Genomic DNA, 25,158 nt, shown 5'->3' on the forward strand with positions numbered 1-25,158 from the left:
CTGCTGTAATATGCTCCCTAACTAATAGCGCTACTCCCCCACCTTTTTTAGCCCCTCCTCTGTCTCGCCTAAAACACTTATACCCCGGAATATTCAGCTGCCAGTCCTGTCCTCCTTTTAACCATGTCACCGCAACCACATCCAAATTCAGCGTAAGCATTAAGGCCCTAAGTTCGTCTGTCTTACCCGTTACGCTCCTCGCATTGAAGCAGATGCAAAGAACAAAGAACAATACAGCACAGGAACAGGCCCTTCGGCCCTCCAAGCCCATGCCGCTCCCTGGTCCAAACTAGACCATTCTTTTGTATCCCTCCATTCCCACTCCGTTCATGTGGCTATCTAGATAAGTCTTAAACGTTCCCAGTGTGTCTGCCTCTACCACCTTGCCCGGCAGCGCATTCCAGGCCCCCACCGCCCTCTGTGTAAAATACGTCCTTCTGATATCCGTGTTAAACCTCCCCCTCCTCACCTTGAACCTATGACCCCTCGTGAACGTCACCACCGATCTGGGAAAAAGCTTCCCACCGTTCACCCTATCTATGCCTTTCATAATTTTATACACGTCTATTAGGTCACCCCTCATCCTCCGTCTTTCCAGTGAGAACAATCCCAGTTTACCCAATCTCTCCTCATAACTAAGCCCTTCCATACCAGGCAACATCCTGGTAAACCTCCTCTGCACTCTCTCTAAAGCATCCACGTCCTTCGGGTAGTGTGGCGACCAGAACTGGGCGCAGTATTCCAAATACGGCCGAACCAACGTTCTATACAACTGCAACATCAGACCCCAACTTTTATACTCTATATAAAGGCAAGCATGCCATATGCCTTCTTCACTACTTTCTCCACCTGTGACGTCACCTTCAAGGATCTGTGGACTTGCACACCCAGGTCCCTCTGCATATCTACACCCTTCATGGTTCTGCCATTTATCGTATAGCTCCCCCCTACGTTAGTTCTACTAAAATGCATCACTTCGCATTTATCTGGATTGAACTCCATCTGCCATTTTTTTGCCCAAATTTCCAGCCTATCTATATCCTTCTGTAGCCTCTGACAATGTTCCTCACTATCTGCAAGTCCAGCCATTTTCGTGTCTTCCGCAAACTGACTGATCACCCCAGTTTCACCTTCCAGATCGTTTATGTAAATCACAAACAGCAGAGGTCCCAATACAGAGCCCTGCGGAACACCACTAGTCACAGGCATCCAGCCGGAAAAAGACCCTTCCACTACCACCCTCTGTCTTCTGTGACCAAGCCAGTTCTCCACCCATCTAGCCACCTCCCCCTTTATCCCATGAGATCCAACCTTTTGCACCAACCTACCATGAGGGACTTTGTCAAACGCTTTACTAAAGTCCATATAGACGACATCCATGGCCCTTCCCTCATCAACCATTCTAGTCACTTCTTCAAAAAACTCCACCAGGTTAGTGAGGCATGACCTCCCTCTCACAAAACCATGCTGACTATCGTTAATGAGTTTATTCCTTTCTAAATGCGCATACATCCTATCTCTAAGAATCCTCTCCAACAACTTCCCTACCACGGACGTCAAGCTCACCGGCCTATAATTTCCCGGGTTATCCTTCCTACCCTTCTTAAATAACTCCAGACCTCCAGGCCCACTCAGGTCATCCTGCTCCAAAATGCTCTTCTTCTTAGCTAGCCTTGCCCTGGCCCCCAGCTCGACCCCAGCCTGAGTACTTACTGACCTACTGTTTTGATCCCCACCCCCCTGCCACACTAGTTTAAACCCTGTCGAAACACTCGAGCAAAACTCCCAGTCAGGATATTTGTGCTCTTCCAGTTAAGGTGTAACCCATTCTTTCCGTACAGGTGCCATCCTCTCTTGAAGACTTCCCAATGATCTATGAATTTGAAACCCTCCCTCTTGCACCAGTCCTTTAGCCACGTGTTCAATTGTAGAATCTCCCTGTTCCTGGCCTAACTAGCACTGGGAGCAGTCCAGAGATTGCTACCCGAGAGGCCTTATTTTTTAGCCGAGCACCCATCTCCCTGAATTGCTCTCGTATGACCCCCTGTTCTTTCTATCTACGTCATACAAACTTATGTTTGCATCCTTTTTCTTTTTGATTTGACTCGTAATTTCCCTGGTCATCCACAGTTCCTGAATCCTGCATTTCCTGTCCTTCCTTTTCTCAGGCACAAGCCTGTCCTGCACTCCGATCAACTGCTCCTTAAAAGATGCCCACATGCCAGATGTGGATTTACCCTCAAACAACCTCTCCCAAACAACAGCCTTCAAATCCTGCCTAATCCGGTTGTAGTTAGCCTTCCCCCAATTTAGCACTTTAACCCTGGGACAACACTTGTCCTTTTCCATGAGTATCTGAAAACTTACGGAATTGTGGTCACTGTTCGCCACATGTTTCCCCCATTGCAACTTTGATGACCTGGCCGGGCTCATTCCCCAGTACCAGGTTCAGTATAGCCCCCTCTCTAGTTGGACTATCTACATATTGTTCCAAAAAATCTTCATGGACACACTTAACAAATTCCTCACCATCCCGACCCCGAGCCCTAAGGGATTTCCAGTCAATTTGAGGGAAATTAAAGTCTTCCACTACAACAACCCTATTATTTCTATATCTGTCCAGAATCTGATGACATTTCCATTCTTCAATTTCCTGTGGTCTGTAGTACACCTCCTCATAGTGACTGCCCCCTTCCTATTTCTGAGCTCTACCCACAGTGCCTCGTCACATGATTATTCCAAGATGTCCTCCCTCTGTACAGCTGTAATATGTTCCCTAACCAGTATTGCAACTCCCCCACCTCTTTAGCCTTGCCCCCCTCTCTCACTTAAAACACCTATACCTCGGAACTGCCAGTCCTATCCCTCTTTTAACCAAGTCTCCGTTACTGCAATCACATCCAAGTTCTGCGCATTAATCAAGGTTTTAAGTTCATCTGTCTTACCTGTTATACTACTTGCATTGCACTCCAGACCTCTAGGCACACTGAGTTTGACCTCCCCCAGCCTGCTCTTCCTCTTAGCTAGCCTGGCATTGGTCCCATGCTCATCTCCAGTCTCTACACTTGCTGACCTACTGTTCTGATTCCCACCCCCCGCCACACTATTTTAAACCCACCCGAACCAAACTAGCCTCTCTCCCAGCCAGGATATTGATGCCCTTCCTGTTCAGATGTTACCCTTCCTTCTTGTATATGTCCTACCTTCCCTGGAAGGTGACGTCACAGGTGGAGAAAGTAGTGAAGAAGGCATATGGCAATCCCAATGATACACAAATCTGGAGCCCTCCCTCCTAGCCCTGTTCTTTAGCCACGTGTTCAGCTGCACTGTCTTCCTGTTCCTGGCCTCACCAGCAAGTGGCACAGGGAGTAATCCTGAGATTATTACTCTCGAGGTACTGCTTTTTAATCTGCGACCGAACTCTCTAAATTGCCTTTGTAAGACCTCGCCACTCTCTACCTATATCATTCATGCCAATGTGGACAATGACATCTGTTTGATTTTCCTCTGTTTTAGGATGCTTCGCTTTGTTTGCTTTTTTGCTTTTCATGCTTTATGATGTCATCAGAATCCATTGATTCAGTTAGTTATCTTGAAGTTGCTTCCATGCAGTATTTGTGTTGATGTAAATGAGAATCTGGCTTCACTGGAAACTTTACATTTTATCAATGGAACAATATTTGCTCAGTACAAAGCCTGTCACTGTTAACCTTTACCTCACCCTGTACTTACCTTACCTGACAGTTTGAGATCATTCATTATTTGAGGTTTTGTCAGAATTCAGAGTCATGACAAAGACTTGTATGAATTCACAAATTATCACGCTGAGAAAACCAGAGCACCCGGAGGAAACTCACACAGACAAAGGAAGAATGTGCAAACTCCACACAGACAGTGACCCAAGCCGGGAACGGAACCCAGGTCCCTGGAGCTGTGAGGCGGCAGTGCTAACCACTTTGCCTCAGTGTCCCATAATAATAAAGAAATGATAAATTCTTTATTACTTTCTTCACATATTCACACAAAACAGTCTTTTAGCCTCTGATAGATGATTTGCTTTTCCAAAGCTCAATTTGTTTCCACATTGTTTACGTGTAGTCTCTGATTACAGCTGAACATTTTAAAGGAAGTTCATCAAGATGAGCTGGGTCGAATTTCTGAAGACCTGGAAGATGAACTGGGCGCCCGCTGCAGTATGGATAAGAAACTTGCAGAGCTGCGAGCTGAGGTACTCAATAGCCACATGTCTGCCTGTCTAGTGTCCTTTGTGCGTGACCTGCTGTCAAATTTCTGTGTATGGGTTTCAGGAATGAACAATTCAGCCTGCACACTTCTTCCAATATTCAGTGAGGTACTGTTTGCAAAGCAATTCCATTTATCCACTTTCACTCCATATCTGTTGATACGATATTGTTATAAAGCAGAGGTTGATCCCCCCTCTGAGAACTAACACGTAACCACTCAAAGGGGAGCACCTTGCCCTATAAATCTGTAAAAAGTGAGTGTGAAGTGGTACTGCTCTTCAGCAACTTTTAGTGGTTAAATCAAAATAACTCCCTGACACACTCTCTAAAATCAACAAATAACAATTTATTTGTCTAACAGTGAACAAGTTAACTAAACTATTAACAAACTGAATGAAAGAAGATTCTAATGGAATGCTGTTCAGATAAATACAATTCCCACTTATTAACAAAAAAATAGAATTCTAGTCACTCTCTAAATTACAACCAGGTTTTGTCTCCTCCGGAATATTCTGGGCCTTCTCTGTTGATTCCTCTTTGCTATCTGGATGAGGCTATGAGCTGTGGCAGATGGTAGTTGCTCTCTCCTTTTTGTCACACTGCCCTCTTTTTCATACCTGTGATGACATATCAATATCCCCCACGATAGGATTGGTCCTAGATTGCCAAAACCGTTAGATTTAAATTTAATAGGTTGCTGCTATCTAAGTGCCTGATTCAAATTGATTGGCTAAATTCAAAAGCCTGGATGAAAGCAAATTACTATGGATGCTGGAATCTGAAACCAAAAGAGAAAATGGTCATCTGAACTCGAATCATTGGCTCTTTTCTCTCTTTACAGAGGCTGCCAGACCTGCTGAGATTTTCCAGCATTTTCTCTTTTGGCTTCAAAAGCCTGTTCCGATTCAAATTGATTGTTAAATTCAAAAGCCTGTAAGTCTGTTGCCTTGGTAATACTGCTGCTTAGTCTTTCGATACAAACGTTTCAGTTTTGATGATTATGTACTTGCATTTTTTTTCTCTAAAGCACAATGCAATACTTGCTCTCTAGCATTTTACAATTTTACAAATACCAATCTATCCAACCTCGCAACAATACTATTGCCTTAAAAAAATCGATTGGCTTCTTCCTTGGAAATTTCCATTGTCCATCCTACTGGACCCCTCGTCCTCACCCGAAACCCAACATCCACTACCCTCAGATTTATAGGGGAGTTTCAGATTTCTGCTACCCTTTATGTGAGGAGCTGCTTACTGAATTCACCCCTGAAATGCTTGCTGTCAATTTAAAGTGATGTCCCCTTGTGTTATGAACAGCATGGTGACACAGTGGCTAACACTGCAGCCTCACAGCACCAGCTACCTGGGTTCAACTCCAGCTTCAGATGACTGTGGAGTTTGCACAGTCCCCCCATGTCTGCGTGGGTTGCCTCCTGTGTTCCGGTTTCCTCCCATGCTCTAAAGATGTGCAAGTTAGGTGGATTGGCCATGCTAAAATTGTCCTTTCATGGCAGGGGATTAGCAAGGTAAATACATGGGGTTACGGGGATAGGTCTGGGTAGGATTGTTGTCAGTGAGATTCAATGGGCTGAGTCGCCTCCTTCTGCACTGTAGGGATTCTATGCAGGACTCCTCAATAGGAGGAGATAGAATTTCAGTGGCTCAGAATCATAGAATCCTACAGTGCCGAAGGAGGCCATTCGGCCCATCGAGTCTGCACCGACCACAATACAACCCAGGCCCTACACCCATAACCCCATGCATTTACCTAGCTAGCCCCCCTGACACTAAGGGCCAATTTAGCATGGCCAATCCACCTAACCTGCACATCTTTGGACTGTGGGAGGAAAGCGGAGCACCTGGAGGAAACCCACACAAACATGGCTTGCTGAAGAGAAACTTTCGTCATCTGAATTTGATCTTCATGGAAGTCATAGAAACCTACAGTGCAGAAGGAGGCCATTCGGCCCATCGAGTCTGCACCGACATCAATCCCATCCAAACCCTATCCCCATCACCCCACTAATCCCTCTAACCTACTCATCCCGGGATACTAAGGGGCGATTTAGCATGGCCAATCAACCTAACCCACACATCTTTGGAGTGCGGGAAGAAACCGGAGCACCCGGGGGAAACCCATTCAGACACAAGGAGAACGCGCAAACTCCGCACAGACAGTGACCCAAGCCAGGAATTGAACCCAGGTCCCTGGAGCTGTGAGGCAGCAGTGCTAGCCACAGTGCCGCCCTTCTTGGGTCTTAATCTTTTTAACTCAAGTCAGTACAAGCCAAGTTTAATTCTTTCAGCTTTGAACCCACACCAGCAAGAGTTCATTTTTAAAAATTGACATCTTATCGTATTGAGGGCAGAAAGTAAAGTATGACAGAAGATTCAGAAGATGTTGAATATTCTCCTTGTTTTTGCTTGTTGCTGTATGTTTTGTTCACAAATTTTGAGGGGTTAATCTGAAAGAGTCAATCTTCGTGCTAAATAGGAACTACTATATTATCAGGAGTTCAGTGGAATAAATCAGAACCTTTTCGAACCTTATCTGTGAAACGTGCTTAGCGAATAAATGACAAAAAAGTTTGTTTCACACTTCAATAAAACTTCAACCAAATTGTTTCTATTGGCAATATCTGCTTTTGAATACTGCTCGCCCGCAATCAAGACTTCAGGGCAATAAAATCATATGTCTTCAAAATAAGGTACCAAGCCATCAATTCAAATGCACTTCTTAAAGGGTTTTCTTGTACAATTTGAAAGAAATGAATAATTATTATAAGTTGAATGTGGATGAGATTTGTTTCTATGGGATGTTTGGCGACCCACAAGATTCAATCCAGTGTTAGCTGTTTTTTTGCTGGAACAGCATCTAATGGATAGATGGCACTTGCATCAACTGGGAAGCATCAAATGATTACAGACCTGAAATTGGATCCAAATATTTGCTTCCGAGTCGAGTGCGCAGAATCTGGATTTTAAAATTATTTGCTCATGAAGCGTGGGTGTCATTGTCCACCCTGAATCACTCTTGAGGGCATTCAAAATTCAACCACATTGCTGTGGCTCTGGTGTCATGCATAGGACAGACCAGGTAAAGATGGCAAATTTTCCTCCCTAAAGGATGAGTGAACCAGATTGGTTTTTATGACAGTTGATGATACACCATTACAGAGACTAGCTTTCAATACCAGATTTTTAAAAATTAATTACATTTAAATTGCACCAGCTGCCATGGAAGGATTTGAACCCGTGTTTTCAGAGCATTAGCTTGAGCCTCTGGATTACTAGTCCAGTGAAATTACCAAGTTGTCACCATCCACCCCCATTCACCTAAATGTGCAAACCTAGCTCAGCAGAAACTTGGCTGAGCAGGTGGATTTTAGTTCCTGGGAGAGGGGGATGCATTAAGGCATATCACCCCAGGAAATAGTGCAGAGGCAGACAGGGGCTGCCAAGTGCTGTTTAAAAGGCCTACCCTGCTGCTCTGGGACTTTATCTCAGTCAAAGTAATAATAGTAAGCCTTGTAGACACACGCATATGCACGTACACACACCTAAGATAATTCTTATCGACAGGTCCTAACCAATGTTCGTTTTTTGAAGGAGGAGACTGTTGTATCAGATATCTTCTGACTTTAAAAACATCCTGGAGTAATAATGATAGAATCCCGACAGTGCAAAAAGAGACTGTTTGGCCCGTGGAATCTGCACCAACTCTTTGAAAGAGCATGCCACCCAGGCCCTCCCCTCTACCCATTCCCCGTAACTCTGCACTTTTAGCATGGCTAATTCACCTAATCTACATATCTTAAGACTGTGGGAGGAAACCCATGCAGACACGGGGAGAAAGTGCAAACTCCAATCACATACCTAAAAATGAGGTGTGACAGCTGATGCACTGCCAGAGGGCCAGTGACGGCCAATGCGCTGCCAGAGACCAGAGGGCCAATAAGAGGAATCTGGATGGTACATGAATAGGGAGGGAATAGAGGGATACCAATTAAGGGCAGAAGGTTATTTTTAAGTTTAGTTAGTGCATCACGATGTCCCGGGCTTGGAGGGCCGACGAGCCTGGTCCTGTGCTGCATTTTTCTTCATTCTTTAACAGCTCGCACTGCTAAACCATTTGAAGCTGGATGAAAAGACTCATTCCTTTGCATGAACTCTTGGAGAAAATCACTCGTAATTGTTGTACCATTACCAGAAAGAAGAGAATCTGATAAAGCATGAGTTGCAAAAACTTCTCTATAGAGTAGCTTCTCTATCATAACCGGAGCTCTAATGCTGCACATGACTTGTAATTCTAACCACCTAGAATGTGCATTCACGATGACTAGAAACATATGACTCATGAAATGACCTGCAAAGTTCACATGAAGCCTGGACCATGGACTATCAGACCATTCCCACGGACATAGTGGTGCTGGTTGTGCCATTTTCTAATTGATCTGACACACAACAGGATTTCACCTTATTCTCCAAATCCTGACCCTTATTAGGCTACCAAACATAGGACCTGGCTAACCTTTTGAGAGGCATCTGGGTGAGCCTCATGTACTTCATCCAAGACTTGTAAATGACCAGGGTGTGAGACGTCCATTCTGGACCCCCAAGGGATTCAAACATAATGCATACTCAGCTCCTTTTGCATTTCACGTATGGTTTCAGACCATCATCCTCGATAACTGTAGGCCATCCTTGCATAAGGAATCTCTTCATTTCAGATAGGATAGGATCCCTGTCTGTCACCTCTTAATCTGCTGAGCACATACTGGAGAACGTTCCAGTTTCTCAAGTAAGAAAATAATTTCTGGAGGAAATAATGTCTTGGTTGACATCCTAGTAAAGGAAAATGACTCAGCACATCTGTGTTTGCATTGCCCTTCCCTATACACAATGTTATACAGGTAGGCTGACAATGTGAGAGCCCAGCGCTGTATTTTCGCCGAGGCCTTGGGAAAAATGCACTTGGATTCACTGAAAAGGCTTAATGACTTGTGGTCGGTACAAATAATGAATGAACAGCCATAAAGGTACTGATGAAATCATTTTACAGCAAAGACAATAGCTGGACCTTCCTTGTCTAGCTGTGATTATCTTTTCTCAGCTGCTGTCAGTGCATGTGATGCAAAACCAATGGGTTTTCCTGACCTGTCCTTTATCAAATGAGAGAGTGCTGCCCTAACACCGTAACGTGAAATATCACATGACAGAATGAGTTCCCTGTCTTGATCAAAATGAACCAGCAGATTAGGTGATTGAAGCAGTACTTTAATATTCTTGAAAACTTTCTTTTGTGCTGTACCCAACTTCCATTTAATCTCTTTGTGAAGCAGCAAATACACTGGTGCCAATACTGTTGAAAATTTTGGCAGAAATTTCCTATAATAATTTACCATGCTTAGAAATGACCTGAATCTGACACATTTCTGGGATTTTGAGCTTCCTTAATAACTCAAATGTTTTCCTCCGGAGGCAATAAACTCTGCACTGAAGCTTTGCGATCCAGATATTTTTCACACTGCCCGGAAAATACTTTTGCTACATTTCAGACACAATCCTTCCAGTAAAAAAATCTCTTTAACACTTGACCCATGTTGCTAAGCTGCTCCTTCTTGGATTTTCAGTATTCATAACATGCACATCGGCATCCCTGATATCAATGTGCATTGTCGCAAAGTTGAGTTTGTGAAGTGTAGTCCCTTTAAAAGCTGGTTTTGTGTCGGTGCTTGGAGGTTTAAAATGCAGATGCATACAGGGGTACACAAATTGCAACATTTGTAGCAAAAACCAAACATCAGGGTTGCATTGGTAACGGGCTTTGCAGGCTTTTGAATTTAGCCATTCAGTTTAAAGAAGGCACTCGGCTACCAGGAACCCATCAAATTTGAATTTGTTGTTGACAATATCAGGCCAATCTTGTTGTAGTAAAATTGATAGGTCATCACAGTTAAAAACGGGAGATCAACTGCCTGCCGGCAGTTCAACTGAAGGACTGCCACCTCTCAGAGCCTAGAGAGGGAAAGCTTCAAATTTCTCTGAAGAGAACTCACCATCTATCTAACGAAGGGTACGAAATCAGAAAGAGTTTACAGACAGCAGAATCAACAGAAAAATTCCAAAAGTTTTCCAAAAGCCATAAAACCTGGTTCTATATTTTATGAGAGTGACTAAATTCTGTTTTTTTTTGTTAATGAACGGATAGAACAGTACAGCACAGAACAGGCCCTTTGGCCCACGATGTTGTGCCGAGCTTTATCTGAAACCAAGATCAAGCTATCCCACTCCCTATCATCCTGGTGTGCTCCATGTGCCTATCCAATATCCGTTTAAATGTTCCTAAAGTGTCTGACTCCACTATCACTGCAGGCAGTCTATTCAACACCCCAACCACTCTCTGAGTAAAGAACCTACCTCGGACATCCTTCCTATATCTCCCACCATGAACCTTATAGTTATGCCCCCTTGTAATAGCTCCATCCACCCGAGGAAATAGCCTTTGAACGTTCACTCTATCTATCCCCTTCATCATTTTATAAACCTCTATTAAGTCTCCCCTCAACCTCCTCCACTCCAGAGAGAACAGCCCTAGCTCCCTCAACCTTTCCTCATAAGACCTATCCTCCAAACCAGGCAGCATCCTGGTAAATCTCCTTTGCACTCTTTCCAGTGCTTCCACATCCTTCTTATAGTGAGGTGACCAGAACTGCACACAATATTCCAAATGTGGTCTCACCAAGGTCCTGTACAGTTGCAGCATAACCCCACGGCTCTTAAACTCCAACCCCTTGTTAATAAAAGCTAACACACTATAGGCCTTCTTCACAGCTCTATCCACTTGAGTGGCAACCTTCAGGGATCTGTGGATATGGACCCCAAGATCTCTCTGTTCCTCCACAGTCTTCAGAACCCTACCTTTGACCCTGTAATCCACATTTAAATTTGTCCTACCAAAATGAATCACCTCACATTTATCAGGGTTAAACTCCATCTGCCATTTTTCAGCCCAGCTTTGCATCCTATCTATGTCTCTTTGCAGTCTACAACAGCCCTCCGCCTCATCCACTACTCCACCAATCTTGGTGTCATCAGCAAATTTACTGATCCACTCTTCAGCCCCCTCCTCCAAGTCATTAATAAAAATCACAAATAGCAGAGGACCAAGCACTGATCCCTGTGGCACTCCGCTAGCAACCTGCCTCCAGTCCGAAAATTTTCCATCCACCACCATCCTCTGTCTTCAATCAGATATGATGTGGAGATGCCGGCGTTGGACTGGGGTAAACACAGTAAGAAGTTTAACAACACCAGGTTAAAGTCCAACAGGTTTATTTGGTAGCAAAAGCCACTCAAGCTTTCGGGCTAAGAGCTCCGAAAGCTTGTGTGGCTTTTGCTACCAAATAAACCTGTTGGACTTTAACCTGGTGTTGTTAAACTTCAATCAGATAGCCAGTTACCTATCCAATCGGCCAACTTTCCCTCTATCCCACACCTCCTCCTTACTTTCATCATAAGCCAACCATGGGGGACCTTATCAAACGCCTTACTAAAATCCATGTATATGACATCAACTGCCCTACCTTCATCAACACACTTAGTTACCTCTTCAAAAAATTCTATCAAATTTGTGAGGCACGACTTGCCCTTCACGAATCCGTGCTGACTATCCCGGATTAATCCGCATCTTTCTAAATGGTCGTAAATCCCATCCCTCAGGACCTTTTCCATCAACTTACCAACCACCGAAGTAAGACTAACCAGCTTATAATTACCAGGGTCATTTCTATTCCCTTTCTTAAACAGAGGAACAACGTTCGCCACTCTCCAGTCCTCTGGCATCATCCCCGTGGACAGTGAGGACCCAAAGATCAAAGCCAAAGGCTCTGCAATCTCATCCCTTGCCTCCCAAAGAATCCTAGGATATATTTCATCAGGCCCAGGGGACTTATCGACCTTCAGTTTATTCAAAACTGCGAGTACATCCTCCCTCCGAACATCTACTTCCTCCAGCTGTCACTATGTTGGGGGTATACTACAGGCTCCCCAACAGCCCAAGGGAAGTGGAAGAATGGATATGTCAGGAGATAATGGATAGGTGCAGGAAAAATAGGGTTGTTGTAGTGGGAGACTTCAATTTCCCTGGTATAGACTGGAAATTGCGTAGGGCTGGGAGTCTGAATGGGGAGGCATTTGTAAAATGCGTACAGGAAGGTGCTTTGGAACAATATGTAGATAGCCCGACTAGAGAGGGGGCTATACTGGACCTAGTACTGGGGAATGAGCCCGGTCAGGTCTTCAAAGTTTTGGTAGGGGAACATGTGGCAAATAGTGACCACAATTCTGTTAGCTTTAGGATAGTGATGGAAAAGGATGAGTGGTGTCCCAAGAGTAAGGTGTTGGATTGGGGAAGGCTAACATTAGTGGGATTAGGCAGAAATTGGCAGCTGTTGATTGGGAGAGGCTGTTTGAGGGTAAATTCACATATGGCATGTGGGAGTCTTTTAAGGAACAGTTGTTAGGGCTGCAGGATAGGCATGTGCCTGTAAAAAAGAAGGGTAGGATTCGAGAACCGTGGATAACCAGGGAAATTGCGGGATTGGTCAAAAAGAAAAGAGTGGCGTACGTTAGGTCCAGGCAGCTAAAAACGGAGGGAGCTCTGGAGGAGTACAAAGAAAGTAGGAAAGAACTCAAACGAGGAATTAGAAGGGCAAAAAGGCATCACGAAATGTCCTTGGCAGACAGGATTAAGGAGAATCCCAAGGCATTTTATTCATATGTTAGGAACAAAAGGGTTGTCAGGGAAAAAATCGGACCTCTCAAGTGGGGAATTATGCTCAGAGCCCAAAGAAGTAGGGGAGATCCAAAATGAATACTTTGCATCGGTATTCACAAAGGAGAGGGATATGTTGACTGGGGAGTGTTGACCCGTTAGAGAAAATCTTCATTACAAGGGAGGAAGTGTTAGGTTTGTTAGAGAATATAAAGACTGACAAATCCCCAGGGCCTGATGGAATCTATCCAAGGCTGCTCAGGGAGACGAGAGATGAAATCGCTGGGCCTCTGACGCAAATCTTTGTCTCGTCACTGGACACAGGTGAGGTCCCAGAGGATTGGAGGATAGCTAATGTGGTCCCGTTATTTAAGAAGGGTGGGAAGGATAACCCGGGAAATTATAGGCTGGTGAGCTTGACGTCCGTGGTAGGGAAGTTGTTGGAGAGGATTCTTAGAGATAGGATGTATGCGCATTTAGAAAGGAATAAACTCATTAACGATAGTCAGCATGGTTTTGTGAGAGGGAGGTCATGCCTCACTAACCTGGTGGAGTTTTTTGAAGAAGTGACCAAAATGGTTGACGAGGGAAGGGCCGTGGATGTCGTCTATATGGACTTTAGTAAAGCGTTTGACAAAGTCCCTCATGTTAGGTTGGTGCAAAAGGTTGGATCTCATGGGATAAAGGGGGAGGTGGCTAGATGGGTGGAGAACTGGCTTGGTCACAGAAGACAGAGGGTGGTAGTGGAAGGATCTTTTTCTGGTTGGATGCCTGAGACTAGTGGTGTTCACAGTAAGAAGTTTAACAACACCAGGTTAAAGTCCAACAGGTTTATTTGGTAGCAAAAGCCACACAAGCTTTTGGAGCTCCAAACCCCTTCTTCTGGTGAGTGGGAATTCTGTTCACAAACAGGGCATATAAAGACACAGACTCAATTTACATGAATAATGGTTGGAATGCGAATACTTACAGCTAATCAAGTCTTTAAGATACAAACAACGTGAGTGGAGAGAGCATCAAGACAGGCTAAAAAGATGTGTATTGTCTCCAGTCAAGACAGCCAGTGTAACTCTGCAGGTCCAGGCAGGCTGTGGGGGTTACAAATAGTGTGACATGAACACAATATCCCGGTTGAAGCCGTCCTCATGTGTGCGGAATTTGGCTATCAGTTTCTGCTCAGCGACTCTGCGCCGTCGTGTGTCGTGAAGGCCGCCTTGGAGAACGCTTACCCGAATATCAGAGGCCGAATGCCCGTGACCGCTGAAGTGCTCCCCAACAGGAAGAGAACAGTCTTGCCTGGCGATTGTCGAGAGGTGTTCATTCATCCGTTGTCACAGCGTCTGCATGGTTTCCCCAATGTACCATGCCTCGGGACATCCCGGCGTGGGCTTGGAGGGCGGAAGGGCCTGTTCCTGTGCTGTGTTGTTCTTTGTTCTTAACAGGGCCAAACTAGCATTTATTACCCACCTCTAATTGCCTGAGAGAAGGTGGTCGTGGACTGCCTCCTTGAACCGCTGCAGTTGATGTGGTGTAGGTACATCCACTGTGCAGTTAGGGAAGGAGTTCCAGGATTTTGACCCAGTGACAATGAAGGAATGGTGATATATTTCCAAGTCAGTGAGTGACTCAGAGCAGAACCCCCAGGTGATGGTGTTCCCAGGTATCTGCTGCTGTTGTTCTTCTCGATGGGAGAGATTGTAGGCTTTGGAAGGTGCTGTCAAAGGAGCCTGGGTGAGATGCTGCAGTGTATCTTGTTGATGGTGCACGCTGCTGCCACTGGGCACTGGCTGTGAGTGGACGTAATGTTGAAGGTGCTAGACGGGGTGCCATTTAAACGGGCTGCTGTGTCCTGGATGGTGTCAAGCTTCTTAAGCTTCTCAAGGGCTGGCACAGTGGTTAGCACTGCTGCCTCACAGCGCCAGGCATCAGGGTTCGATTCCCAGCTTGGGTGACTGTTTGCGTGAAGTTTGCATGTTCTCCCCGTGTCTGCACGGGCTTCCTCCGGGTGCTCCGGTTTCCTCCCACAGTCTGAGGGATATGAAGTTTAGGTCGATTGGCCAGGCTAAATTGCCCCTTAGTGTCAGGGTGACTAGCAAGGGTAAATGCATGGGGTTATGGGGATTGGGCCTGGGTAGGATTGTGGTTGTGCAGACCCGATGGGCCGAATGGCTTCCTTCTGCACTGTAGGGATTCTATGATTCCAGCCGATTAGCCTGTAACACCTTCTCTTCCTCAAAAACATGGCCCCTCTCCTTGGTGAACACTGAAGAAAAGCAATCATTCATCACCTCTCCTGTCTCTACTGACTCCATACACAAGTTCCCACTACTGTCTTTGACCGGCCCCAACCCCACCCTGGTCATTCTTTTATTCCTCACATAAGAGTAAAAAGCCTTGGGGTTTTCCTTGATCCGCCCCGCCAAGGGACTTCTCATGCCCCATCCTAGCTCTCCTGAGCCCCTTTTTCAGCTCATTCCTTGCTAACTTGTAACCCTCAATCGGGCCATCTGAACCTTGTTTCCTCATCCCTACATAAGCTTCCCTCTTCCTTTTTACAAGACATTCCACCTCTTTCGTGAACCATGGTTCCCTCACTCGGCCATTTCCTCCCTGCCTGACAGGGACATACCTATCCAGGACACCCACTATTTGTTCCTTGAAAAAGTTCCACTTTTCATTAGTGCCTTTCCCTGACAGTTTCTGTTCTCATCTTATGCCCCCTAATTCTTGCCTAATCGCATCATAATTACCTCTTCCCCAATTATAAACCTTGCCCTGCCGTACGGCCCTATCCCTCTCCATTGCAATAACAAAAGACACCGAATTGTGGTCACTATCTCCAAAGTGCTCTCCCACAACCAAATCTAACACTTGGCCCGGTTCATTTCCCAGTACCAAATCCAATGAGGCCCCACCTCTTGTCGGCCTATCCACATATTGTGTCAGGAAACCCTCCTGCACACACTGCACAAAAACTGCCCCATCCGAACTATTTGACCTACAAAGGTTCCAATCAATATTTGGAAAGTTAAAGTCCCCCATGACAACTACCCTGTGACCCCCACACCTATCCATAATCTGCTTAGCAATTTCTTCCTCCACATCTCTATTACTATTTGGGGGCCTATAGACAATTCCTAACAACGTGACCGCTCCTTTCCTATTTCTAACTTCAGCCCAATATTACCTCAGTATGCCGATCCCACTAGAAGTGCCTTTCCGCTGCTGTTAAACTATCCTTGATTAACAATGCTACTCTTTTACCAGCTTCTTTTACCCACTTACTGAAACATCTATACCACGGAACGTCCAACAACCGTTCCTGACCTTGTTCTACCTATGTCTCCGTAATGGCCACAACATCGTAGTCTCAAGTACCAATCCACGCCCCAAGTTCATCTACCTTGTTCCGGATGCTCCTTTCATTGAAGTAGACACACTTCAACCCACCCACCCTCCTGTCTACTGGTTCCAACCCTTGACCTTGATACCTTCCCCAGTACCTCACTACCCTCAACACTGACTTCCGGACTACAACTCCTTTTCCCACCCCCCTGACAAATTAGTTTTAACCCCCCTGAAGAGCCGTAGCAAATTTCCCTCCCAGGATATTGGTGCCCCTCTGGTTCAGGTGCAACCCGTCCTGTTTGTACAGGTCCCACCTTCCCCAGAATGTGTTCCAATTATCCACGTAGCTGAAACCCTCCCTCCTACACCATCCCTGCAACCACATGTTTAACTGCACTCTCTCCTTGTTCCTCAACTCGCTATCACGTGGATATGGTATTTATTTGAACAGCATTCCAGTAGAATCTTATTTTTGTCATTATGGTACTTGTTTATTTATATGTTAGATAAATAAATAAATTGTTACTTGTTCACTTGAAGTGATTGTCAGGTATTTCTGTCGGTTAACCTCTAAACATTACTGAAGAACCATTCACACCTTCCCAAACACTTTTAACAGATTACGAAGCAAGGTATTCCTCTTTGGGAGATTTGGCGTGGCTTCTCAAAAGGGGACCAACATCTGCGTCATAACAGCAGGAAAGCTGGCCGACCATCATCCCACCATTGAAGTGGTGAGGCAAAAATTCAGACTCATTCTTCCCGCTGGTGGGAATCTGACTTTTGACTTTGCGCTGAATTTTCTGCTCCCACCCACCACGAAAGCCACCACTGCTGGGAATGGAAAATTCTGCCCAGTGTCTTTAACAAACTCAAGACATTGCACAGCACTTCCCAGTCAATGTAACTGTTTAGAATTGCAGCCACTTTTGTAATTTAGAAAACACAGCAAATGGATTATGATGCCTTTACTATGTGTGCACAGATGGAACGACTCCAGGCAGAGAACACAGCTGAGTGGGGCAAAAGGGAGCGGCTGGAGACTGAGAAACTAAACCTGGAAAGAGAGAATAAAAAGCAGAGGGCACAGATTGAGGATCTGGTGGAAGTGTTAGCCAAAAAGAGGAAGCAAGCATCGAGTGCCCTGGACACTGACCTGAAAACTATTCAGACTGAACTGTTTGAGAAGAATAAGGTAAATAAATGATTTATTGAATTGTGGCTATCACTATACAGATTTCAGAGCTTGATTTTTTTTCCCCCAGCAATGGTATACAAGGATCTGACAGACTCGTGCTTGAATAATATCTCTTTAGCTGTTGCCTAGTGATGTTGGATGGTGATGTTGGAGGAAGAGATTTTGATGCAATGAGAAATTCAGATGAGAGCAGGTGGTACAAAGACGACAGCAAAAGGAGGGCCAAAGCTTGGGAGATGAACAATAACTTGTAAAAGGACGTTTACAGTCCATAAAGGTGGTTACGGGATGGGAGCAGCAAAACAATCTGTGATTCTGCTCCTGACTATGCTGTGCTTTATTCTGACATGATCTATCTGATTTTCTCCTCATTCACAGCTCAGTTAGTGCTGCTCATTGCTATTACTCCAGTCGAGGACTAGGACAGGCAGTTGACACCGACAATATCTACCAAAACTGCTTTATTATAACATGAATCCTTTTATAATTGATGCACACCCAGGCACTCAGTCAAGTTTGTGAAACACGACCTCTCCTTCACAAAACCATGCTGCCTTTCGCAATTCTCTTCCAGACGTGAGTACATCCTGTCCCTAAGAATCATCTCCAATAATTTCCCCACCGCTGATGTAAGGCTCACAGGCCTTGTTCTGTTCTGCCCTTCTTAAACAGAGAAGCAATGTTAGCTACTCTCCAATCCTATGGTACCTCTACCGTGGGTAAAGAGGATACGAGGCCCCAATCCCCCGGCCCGGCGCTCAGAAGGCCCACACCCCCCCCCCCCCCCCCCGCCCATCCCCCCGGGCACGGAAGCCCCGGCCCCCCCAGCCCATGTACAGTGTACAAGTACACAGCTAATGGAAGTAACTTATCACACAAGTAGCAGCACGTGAACCTTGATCCTGTCAACAAAAGCAGTAAATTCTAGCTCACCTTCACACAGGTTGAACCTAAAAGCTTGTTTTGGCTGGCTTTCTGGCACTTTAGTGATGCAACCAAGTTTGAAGAAGAATTCTGCACACAATATAATGCCCCCTTGATATTTTGTCCTTCAATTATGCGGTGTGAAAAGCCCACACACTGCTATTCCACTGTTGGTGCAGTGTTTTTGTGTCTATGACCTGGGCCTCACTCTGCTTCACTGTGCAGACACTGGCACATTTTCTCATTAAGACTGTCAACCTTTCAGGCAACACCTACCTCCCCACAGCTTTGATCAATGCCTTCTTCAAAAGCCTGCTTTAAGAATTTTGACTTTGTCCAATTGGCACTCACTGCATACAATCTGCTGACTGACTGTCTCCACTTAGACAAGAAAGCCTATTGTGTTTTGGGGGAAAGACGAGATAAGAGCCACCACCTTCCATCCCCATTTGTTTCCCTATCAGGTCCTGTGAGATGGGAAGTAATGACAGTCACTGGGGTATGATAGGTATGATTCAGGGGCCTAAAGCACTTATTTCATCTGCGTTTGATTCTGCCCAGAGTTTTGTTCTTTCCATTCAACAAAGGCAGCATAAAAGATGCTGTAAATTTGTATTCCTAGCTTGCAGCCTGGGAGTACATCTCACTCAGATACTAGATGGAGATTAGCGCAGAGGAAGAAGCACATTGCGGTTTTGTGTCACAGGCAGAGTACATTATTTAATTGGGGTCATTTGTAAGTGATTTGAAAGAGACACACCACTCATACTATACTTGAGTGTCAACATTGATTTTAAACATGAATAGAGGATTGATTGACAGGCAGGAATGCGAGTAGCAATAAATGGGCCATTTCTAGTTCCACAAAGATCAATGCTAGGGCCTCAACTATTTACTGCACGATATATTCAGGGTATACAGAATGTATCAACGTATATGTACTTGAAAGAGAAAGTTAGGGCAAACAAATCCCTGGGTGACAGAAAGGATAGCATGATCAGTAAGTTTGCAGATGACTGGGTGGCATGGTAGCACAGTGGCTAGCACTGCTGCTTCACAGCTCCAGGGACCTGGGTTCGATTCCCGGCTTGGGTCACTGTCTGTGTGGAGTTTGCACATTCTCTTCGTGTCTGCGTGGGTTTCCTCCGGGTGCTCCGGTTTCCTCCCACAGTCCAAAGATGTGCGGGTTAGGTTGATTGGCCATGCTAAAATTGCCCCTTAGTGTCCTGAGATGCGTAGGTTAGAGGGATTAGCAGGTAAATATGTAGGGATATGGGAGTAGGGCCTGGGTGGGATTGTGGTCGGTGCAGACTCGATGGGCCAAATGGCCTCTTTCTGCACTGTAGGGTTTCTATGGTTCTATGACACTGAAATAGGCGGTATCGTTAACAGTGAGGAAAGTTATCAAAAGTTGCAGCAGGATCTCGATCAGCTGGGGAAGTGGGCCGTGAAATGGCAAATGGAGTTCAATACAGATAAGTGTGAGGGGTTGCATTTTGGAAAGTCAAATCAAGGTAGGACTTTCACAGTGGATGGTAGGATCTTCAAGAGTACCGTGGAACACGAGTTCAGGTGCATGGTTCTCCAAAGGTGGAGTCACAGGTAGATTGGGCAGTGAAGAAGACTTTTGGCATGCTGGCCTTCATCAATCAAGACACTGAATATAGAAGTTAGGAAGTTATGTTGCAGTTGTACAGGACATTGGTGAGGCCGCAGCTGAAGTATTGTGTTCAGTTTTGGTCGCCTTCATAGGAAAGATGTTATTAAACTGGAGAGAGTGCAGAAGAGGGAATCTATGCGTGGAACCAGAGGAAATGGGCGAGGTATTAAATGAGTACTTTGCGTCAGTGTTCATCAAAGAGAAGGACTTGGTGGTTGATGAGTCTGGGAAAGGATGTGCAGATAGTTTGAGTCATGGTATTGGGGTTCTTGAGAAACATTAAGGTAGACAAGTCCCCAGGGCCTGATAGGATATACCCCAGAATACTGAGAGAGGCAAGGGAGGAAATTGCTGGGGCCTTGAGAGAAGTCTTAGTATCCTCACTGGCTACAGCGGAGGTCATGATGTGGAGATGTCGGCGTTGGACTGGGGTAAACACAGTAAGAAGTCTCACAACACCAGGTTAAAGTCCAACAGTTTTATTTGGTAGCAAAAGCCACCAGCTTTCGGAGCGCTGCTCCTTCGTCAGGTAAGTGGAAGTTCTGTTCACAAACAGGGCATATAAAGACACAAACTCTGTTTACAAAATAATGGTTGTAATGCGAGTCTTTACAGGTAATCAAGTCTTAAAGGTACAGAAAATGTGAGTGGAGAGAGGGTTAAACACAGGTTAAAGAGATGTGTATTGTCTCCAGCCAGGACAGTTAATGAGATTTTGTAAGCCCAGGCAAGTCGTGGAGGTTACAGATAGTGTGACATGAACTCAAGATCCTAGTTGAGGCCGTCCTCATGTGTGCGGAACTTGGCTATCAGTCTCTGCTCAGCGACTCTGCGTTGTCGTGTGTCATGAAGGGCGTCTTGGAGAACGCTTAGCCAAAGATCAGAGGCCGAATGCTCGTGACTGCTGAAGTGTTACCCAACAGGAAGAGAACACTCTTGACTGGTGATTGTTGAGCGGTGTTCATTCATCCATTGTCAGTGCGTCTGCATGGTCTCCCCAATGTTCTATGCCTCGGGACACCCTTTCCTGCAGCGTATCAGGTAGACAACGTTGGCCGAGTTGCAAGAGTATGTACTGTGTACCTGGTGGATGGTGTTCTCACGTGAGATAATGGCATCCGTGTCGATGATCCGGCACATCTTGCAGAGGTTGCTGTGGCAGAGTTGTGTGGCGTCGTGGTCACTGTTCTCCTGAAGGCTGCGTAGCTTGCTGTGGACAATGGTCTGTTTGAGGTTGTGTGGTTGTTTGAAGGCAAGAAGTGGGGGTGTGGGGATGGCCTTGGCGAGATGTTCGTTTTCATCAATGACATGTTGAAGGCTCCGGGGAAGATGTCGTAGCTTCTCCACTCCGGGGAAGTACTGGACGACGAAGGGTACTCTGCCCACCATGTCCCGTGTTTGTCTTCTGAGGAGGTTGGTGCGGTTTTTCGCTGCGGCTCATCGGAACTGTTGATCGATGAGTCGAGCACCATATCCTATTCTTAGAACAAAAGAACAAAGAACAGTACAGCACAGGAAACAGGCCTTCGGCCCTCCAAGCCTGTGCCGCTCCTTGGTCCAACTAGACCAATCGTTTGTATCCCTCCATTCCCAGGCTGCTCATGTGACTATCCAGGTAAGTCTTAAACGATGTCAGCGTGCCTGCCTCCACCACCCTACTTGGCAGCGCATTCCAGGCCCCCACCACCCTCTGTGTAAAAAAACGTCCCTCTGATGTCTGAGTTATACTTCGCCCCTCTCAGCTTGAGCCCGTGACCCCTCGTGATCGTCACCTCCGACCTGGGAAAAAGCTTCCCACTGTTCACCCTATCTATACCCTTCATAATCTTGTATACCTCTATTAGATCTCCCCTCATTCTCCGTCTTTCCAAGGAGAACAACCCCAGTCTACCCAATCTCTCCTCATAGCTAAGACCCTCCATACCAGGCAACATCCTGGTAAACCTTCTCTGCACTCTCTCCAATGCCTCCACGTCCTTCTGGTAGTGCGGCGACCAGAACTGGACGCAGTACTCCAAATGCGGCCTAACCAGCGTTCTATACAGCTGCATCATCAGACTCCAGCTTTTATACTCTATACCCCATCCTATAAAGGCAAGCATACCATATGCCTTCTTCACCACCTTCTCCACCTGTGTTGCCACCTTCAAGGATTTGTGGACTTGCACACCTAGGTCCCTCTGTGTTTCTATACTCCTGATGACTCTGCCATTTATTGCATAACTCCTCCCTACATTATTTCTTCCAAAATGCATCACTTCGCATTTATCCGGATTAAATTCCATCTGCCACCTCTCCGCCCAATTTTCCAGCCTATCTATATCCTGCTGTATTGCCCGACAATGCTCTTCGCTATCCGCAATTCCAGCCATCTTTGTGTCATCCGCAAACTTGCTGATTACACCAGTTACACCTTCTTCCAAATCATTTATATATATCACAAATAGCAGAGGTCCCAGTACAGAGCCCTGCGGAACACCACTGGTCACAGACCTCCAGCCGGAAAAAGACCCTTCGACCACTACCCTCTGTCTCCTATGGCCAAGCCAGTTCTCCACCCATCGAGCCACTTCTCCTTGTATCCCATGAGCCTTAACCTTCTTAACCAACCTGCCATGTGGGACTTTGTCAAATGCCTTACTGAAATCCATATAGACGACATCCACGGCCCTTCCTTCATCAACCGTTTTTGTCACTTCCTCAAAAAACTCCACCAAATTTGTAAGGCACGACCTCCCTCTTACAAAACCATGCTGTCTGTCACTAATGAGATTGTTCCGTTCTAAATGCACATACATCCTGTCTCTAAGAATCCTCTCCAACAACTTCCCTACCACGGACGTCAAGCTCACCGGCCTATAATTTCCTGGGTTATCCCTGCTACCCTTCTTAAACAACGGGACCACATTCGCTATCCTCCAATCCTCAGGGACCTCACCCGTGTCCAAAGAAGCGACAAAGATTTCCGTCAGAGGCCCAGCAATTTCCTCTCTCGTCTCCCTGAGCAGTCGAGGATAGATGCCATCAGGCCCTGGGGCTTTGTCAGTTTTAATGTTCCCTAAAAAAACCTAACACTTCCTCTCTCGTAATGGAGATTTTCTCTAACGGGTCAACACCTCCCTCCGAGACACTCCCGGTTAACACGCCCCTCTCCTTCGTGAATACCGATGCAAAGTATTCATTTAGGATCTCCCCTATTCCCTTGGGTTCTAAGCATAATTCCCCTCCTTTGTCCCTGAGAGGTCCGATTTTTTCCCTGACAACTCTTTTGTTCCTAACGTATGAATAGAATGCCTTAGGATTCTCCTTAATCCTGCCTGCCAAGAACATCTCGTGACCTCTTTTTGCCCTTCTAACTCCCCGTTTGAGATCTTTCCTACTCTCTCTGTATTCCTCCAGAGCTCCATCTGTTTTCAGTTGCCTGGACTTAACGTACGCCTCCCTTTTCATTTTAATCAGATCCTCAATTTCCCTGGTTATCCACGGCTCTCGAATCCTACCTTTCCTATCTTTCCTTTTTACAGGCACATGCCTATCCTGCAGCCTTATCAATAGTTCCTTAAAAGACTCCCACATGCCAGACGCGGACTTACCCTCGAACATCCTCTCCCAATCAACATCCACCAATTCCTGCCTAATCCGGCTATAGTCAGCCTTCCCCCAATTTAGCACCCTGCCCGTAGGACAGCACTCATCCTTGTCCATTACTATCCTAAAGTTAACAGAGTTGTGGTCACTATTTGCCACATGTTCCCCTACCGAAACTTTGACGACCTGACCGGGCTCATTTCCCAGAACTAGGTCCAGTATAGCCCCCTCTCTAGTCGGGCTATCTACATACTGTTCCAAAGAACCTTCCAGTACGCATTTTACAAATTCCTCCCCGTCCGGTCCCCCAGCTCTAAGCACTTTCCAGTCTGTGCCAGGGAAATTAAAGTCCCCCACTACAACAACCCTATGTTTTCTGCACCTATCCAGAATCTTATGAGGGTATCTTTCAGCATCTGGAGGTGTCTATTGCGATCCTCCTCATCTGTGCAGATCCTGGAGGGCTTGTCCGTAGGGGATGGCTTCTTTAACGTGTTTAGGGTGGAAGCTGGAGAAATGGAGCATCGTGAGGTTATCTGTGGTCTTGCAGTACAGTGAAATGCTGAGGTGACTGTCCTTGATGGAGATGCGTGTGTCCAAGAATGCAACCGATTCCGGAGAGTAGTCCATGGTGAGTCTGATGGTGGGATGGAACTTGTTGATGTCATCATATAGTTGTTTCAGTGATTATTCACCATGAGTCCAAAGGAAGAGAATGTCATCGATGTATCTAGTGTATAGCATCGGTTGAAGGTCCTGCGTGGTGAAGAGGTCTTGTTCGAACCTGTGCATGAAGATGTTGGCATATTGAGGTGTGCATTTGGTCCCCATGGCTGTTCCGTGTGTCTGGATGAAGAACTGGTTGTTGAAGGTGAAGATATTGTGGTCCAGGATGAAGCAGATGAGTTGTAAAATTGCATCTGGAGACTGGCAGTTATTGGCGTTGAGTACTGAGGCAGTTGCAGCAATGCCATCGTCGTGGGGGATGCTGGTGTAGAGTGCCGAGACATCCATTGTGACAAGGAGTACTCCTGGTTCAACTGCTCCATGTGTGCTGAGTTTCTGTAGGAAGTCCGTAGTGTCACGACAAAAGCTGGGGTTCTTTGTACAATTGGTTTCAGGATGCCCTCGACGTAGCCGGAGAGGTTCTTGCACAGGGTCCCATTGCCCAATACGATGGGACGGCCGGGTGTCCAACGTGAGGAGTACGTGGGATGAGAGCACGGATGGGAGCTCAATTTCTGCCCCACCACCAAAATAGACCCCATCAGTTTCGCAGCAGACACAGGAACTCATCAGGCGAATGAGGTTGCGGGGGTTCTTCCACAAACTCCAAGAGGCCAACAGCGAACACAATGAGACAGCCAATGAACCGGAACAGCCAATAGAGAGATCCGCAGTACAACCGAAGATCAGGACG

The 25,158-nt window shown here is 45.9% G+C and overlaps 1 protein-coding gene across 3 annotated transcripts in view; it reads left to right on the forward strand.

Annotated features, from left to right (window-relative positions):
- The window catches only part of LOC144492778 (coiled-coil domain-containing protein 102A-like), a 309,064-nt gene that overhangs the window by 151,938 nt on the left and 131,968 nt on the right, over window positions 1–25,158 (forward strand). For all 3 annotated transcript variants that reach the window (XR_013497635.1, XM_078211197.1, XM_078211198.1), the window contains 2 exons: window positions 4,112–4,228; window positions 17,354–17,563. Coding sequence is in view for 2 of the 3 variants with exons in the window: in XM_078211197.1 (XP_078067323.1) it covers window positions 4,112–4,228; window positions 17,354–17,563 (327 nt within the window). In the remaining variant the exon portion in view is untranslated. The remainder of the gene's footprint in view (window positions 1–4,111; window positions 4,229–17,353; window positions 17,564–25,158) is intronic.

The sequence above is a fragment of the Mustelus asterias genome, chromosome 4, assembly GCF_964213995.1.
Source record: "Mustelus asterias chromosome 4, sMusAst1.hap1.1, whole genome shotgun sequence".
In the NCBI taxonomy this organism is placed as follows: domain Eukaryota; kingdom Metazoa; phylum Chordata; class Chondrichthyes; order Carcharhiniformes; family Triakidae; genus Mustelus; species Mustelus asterias.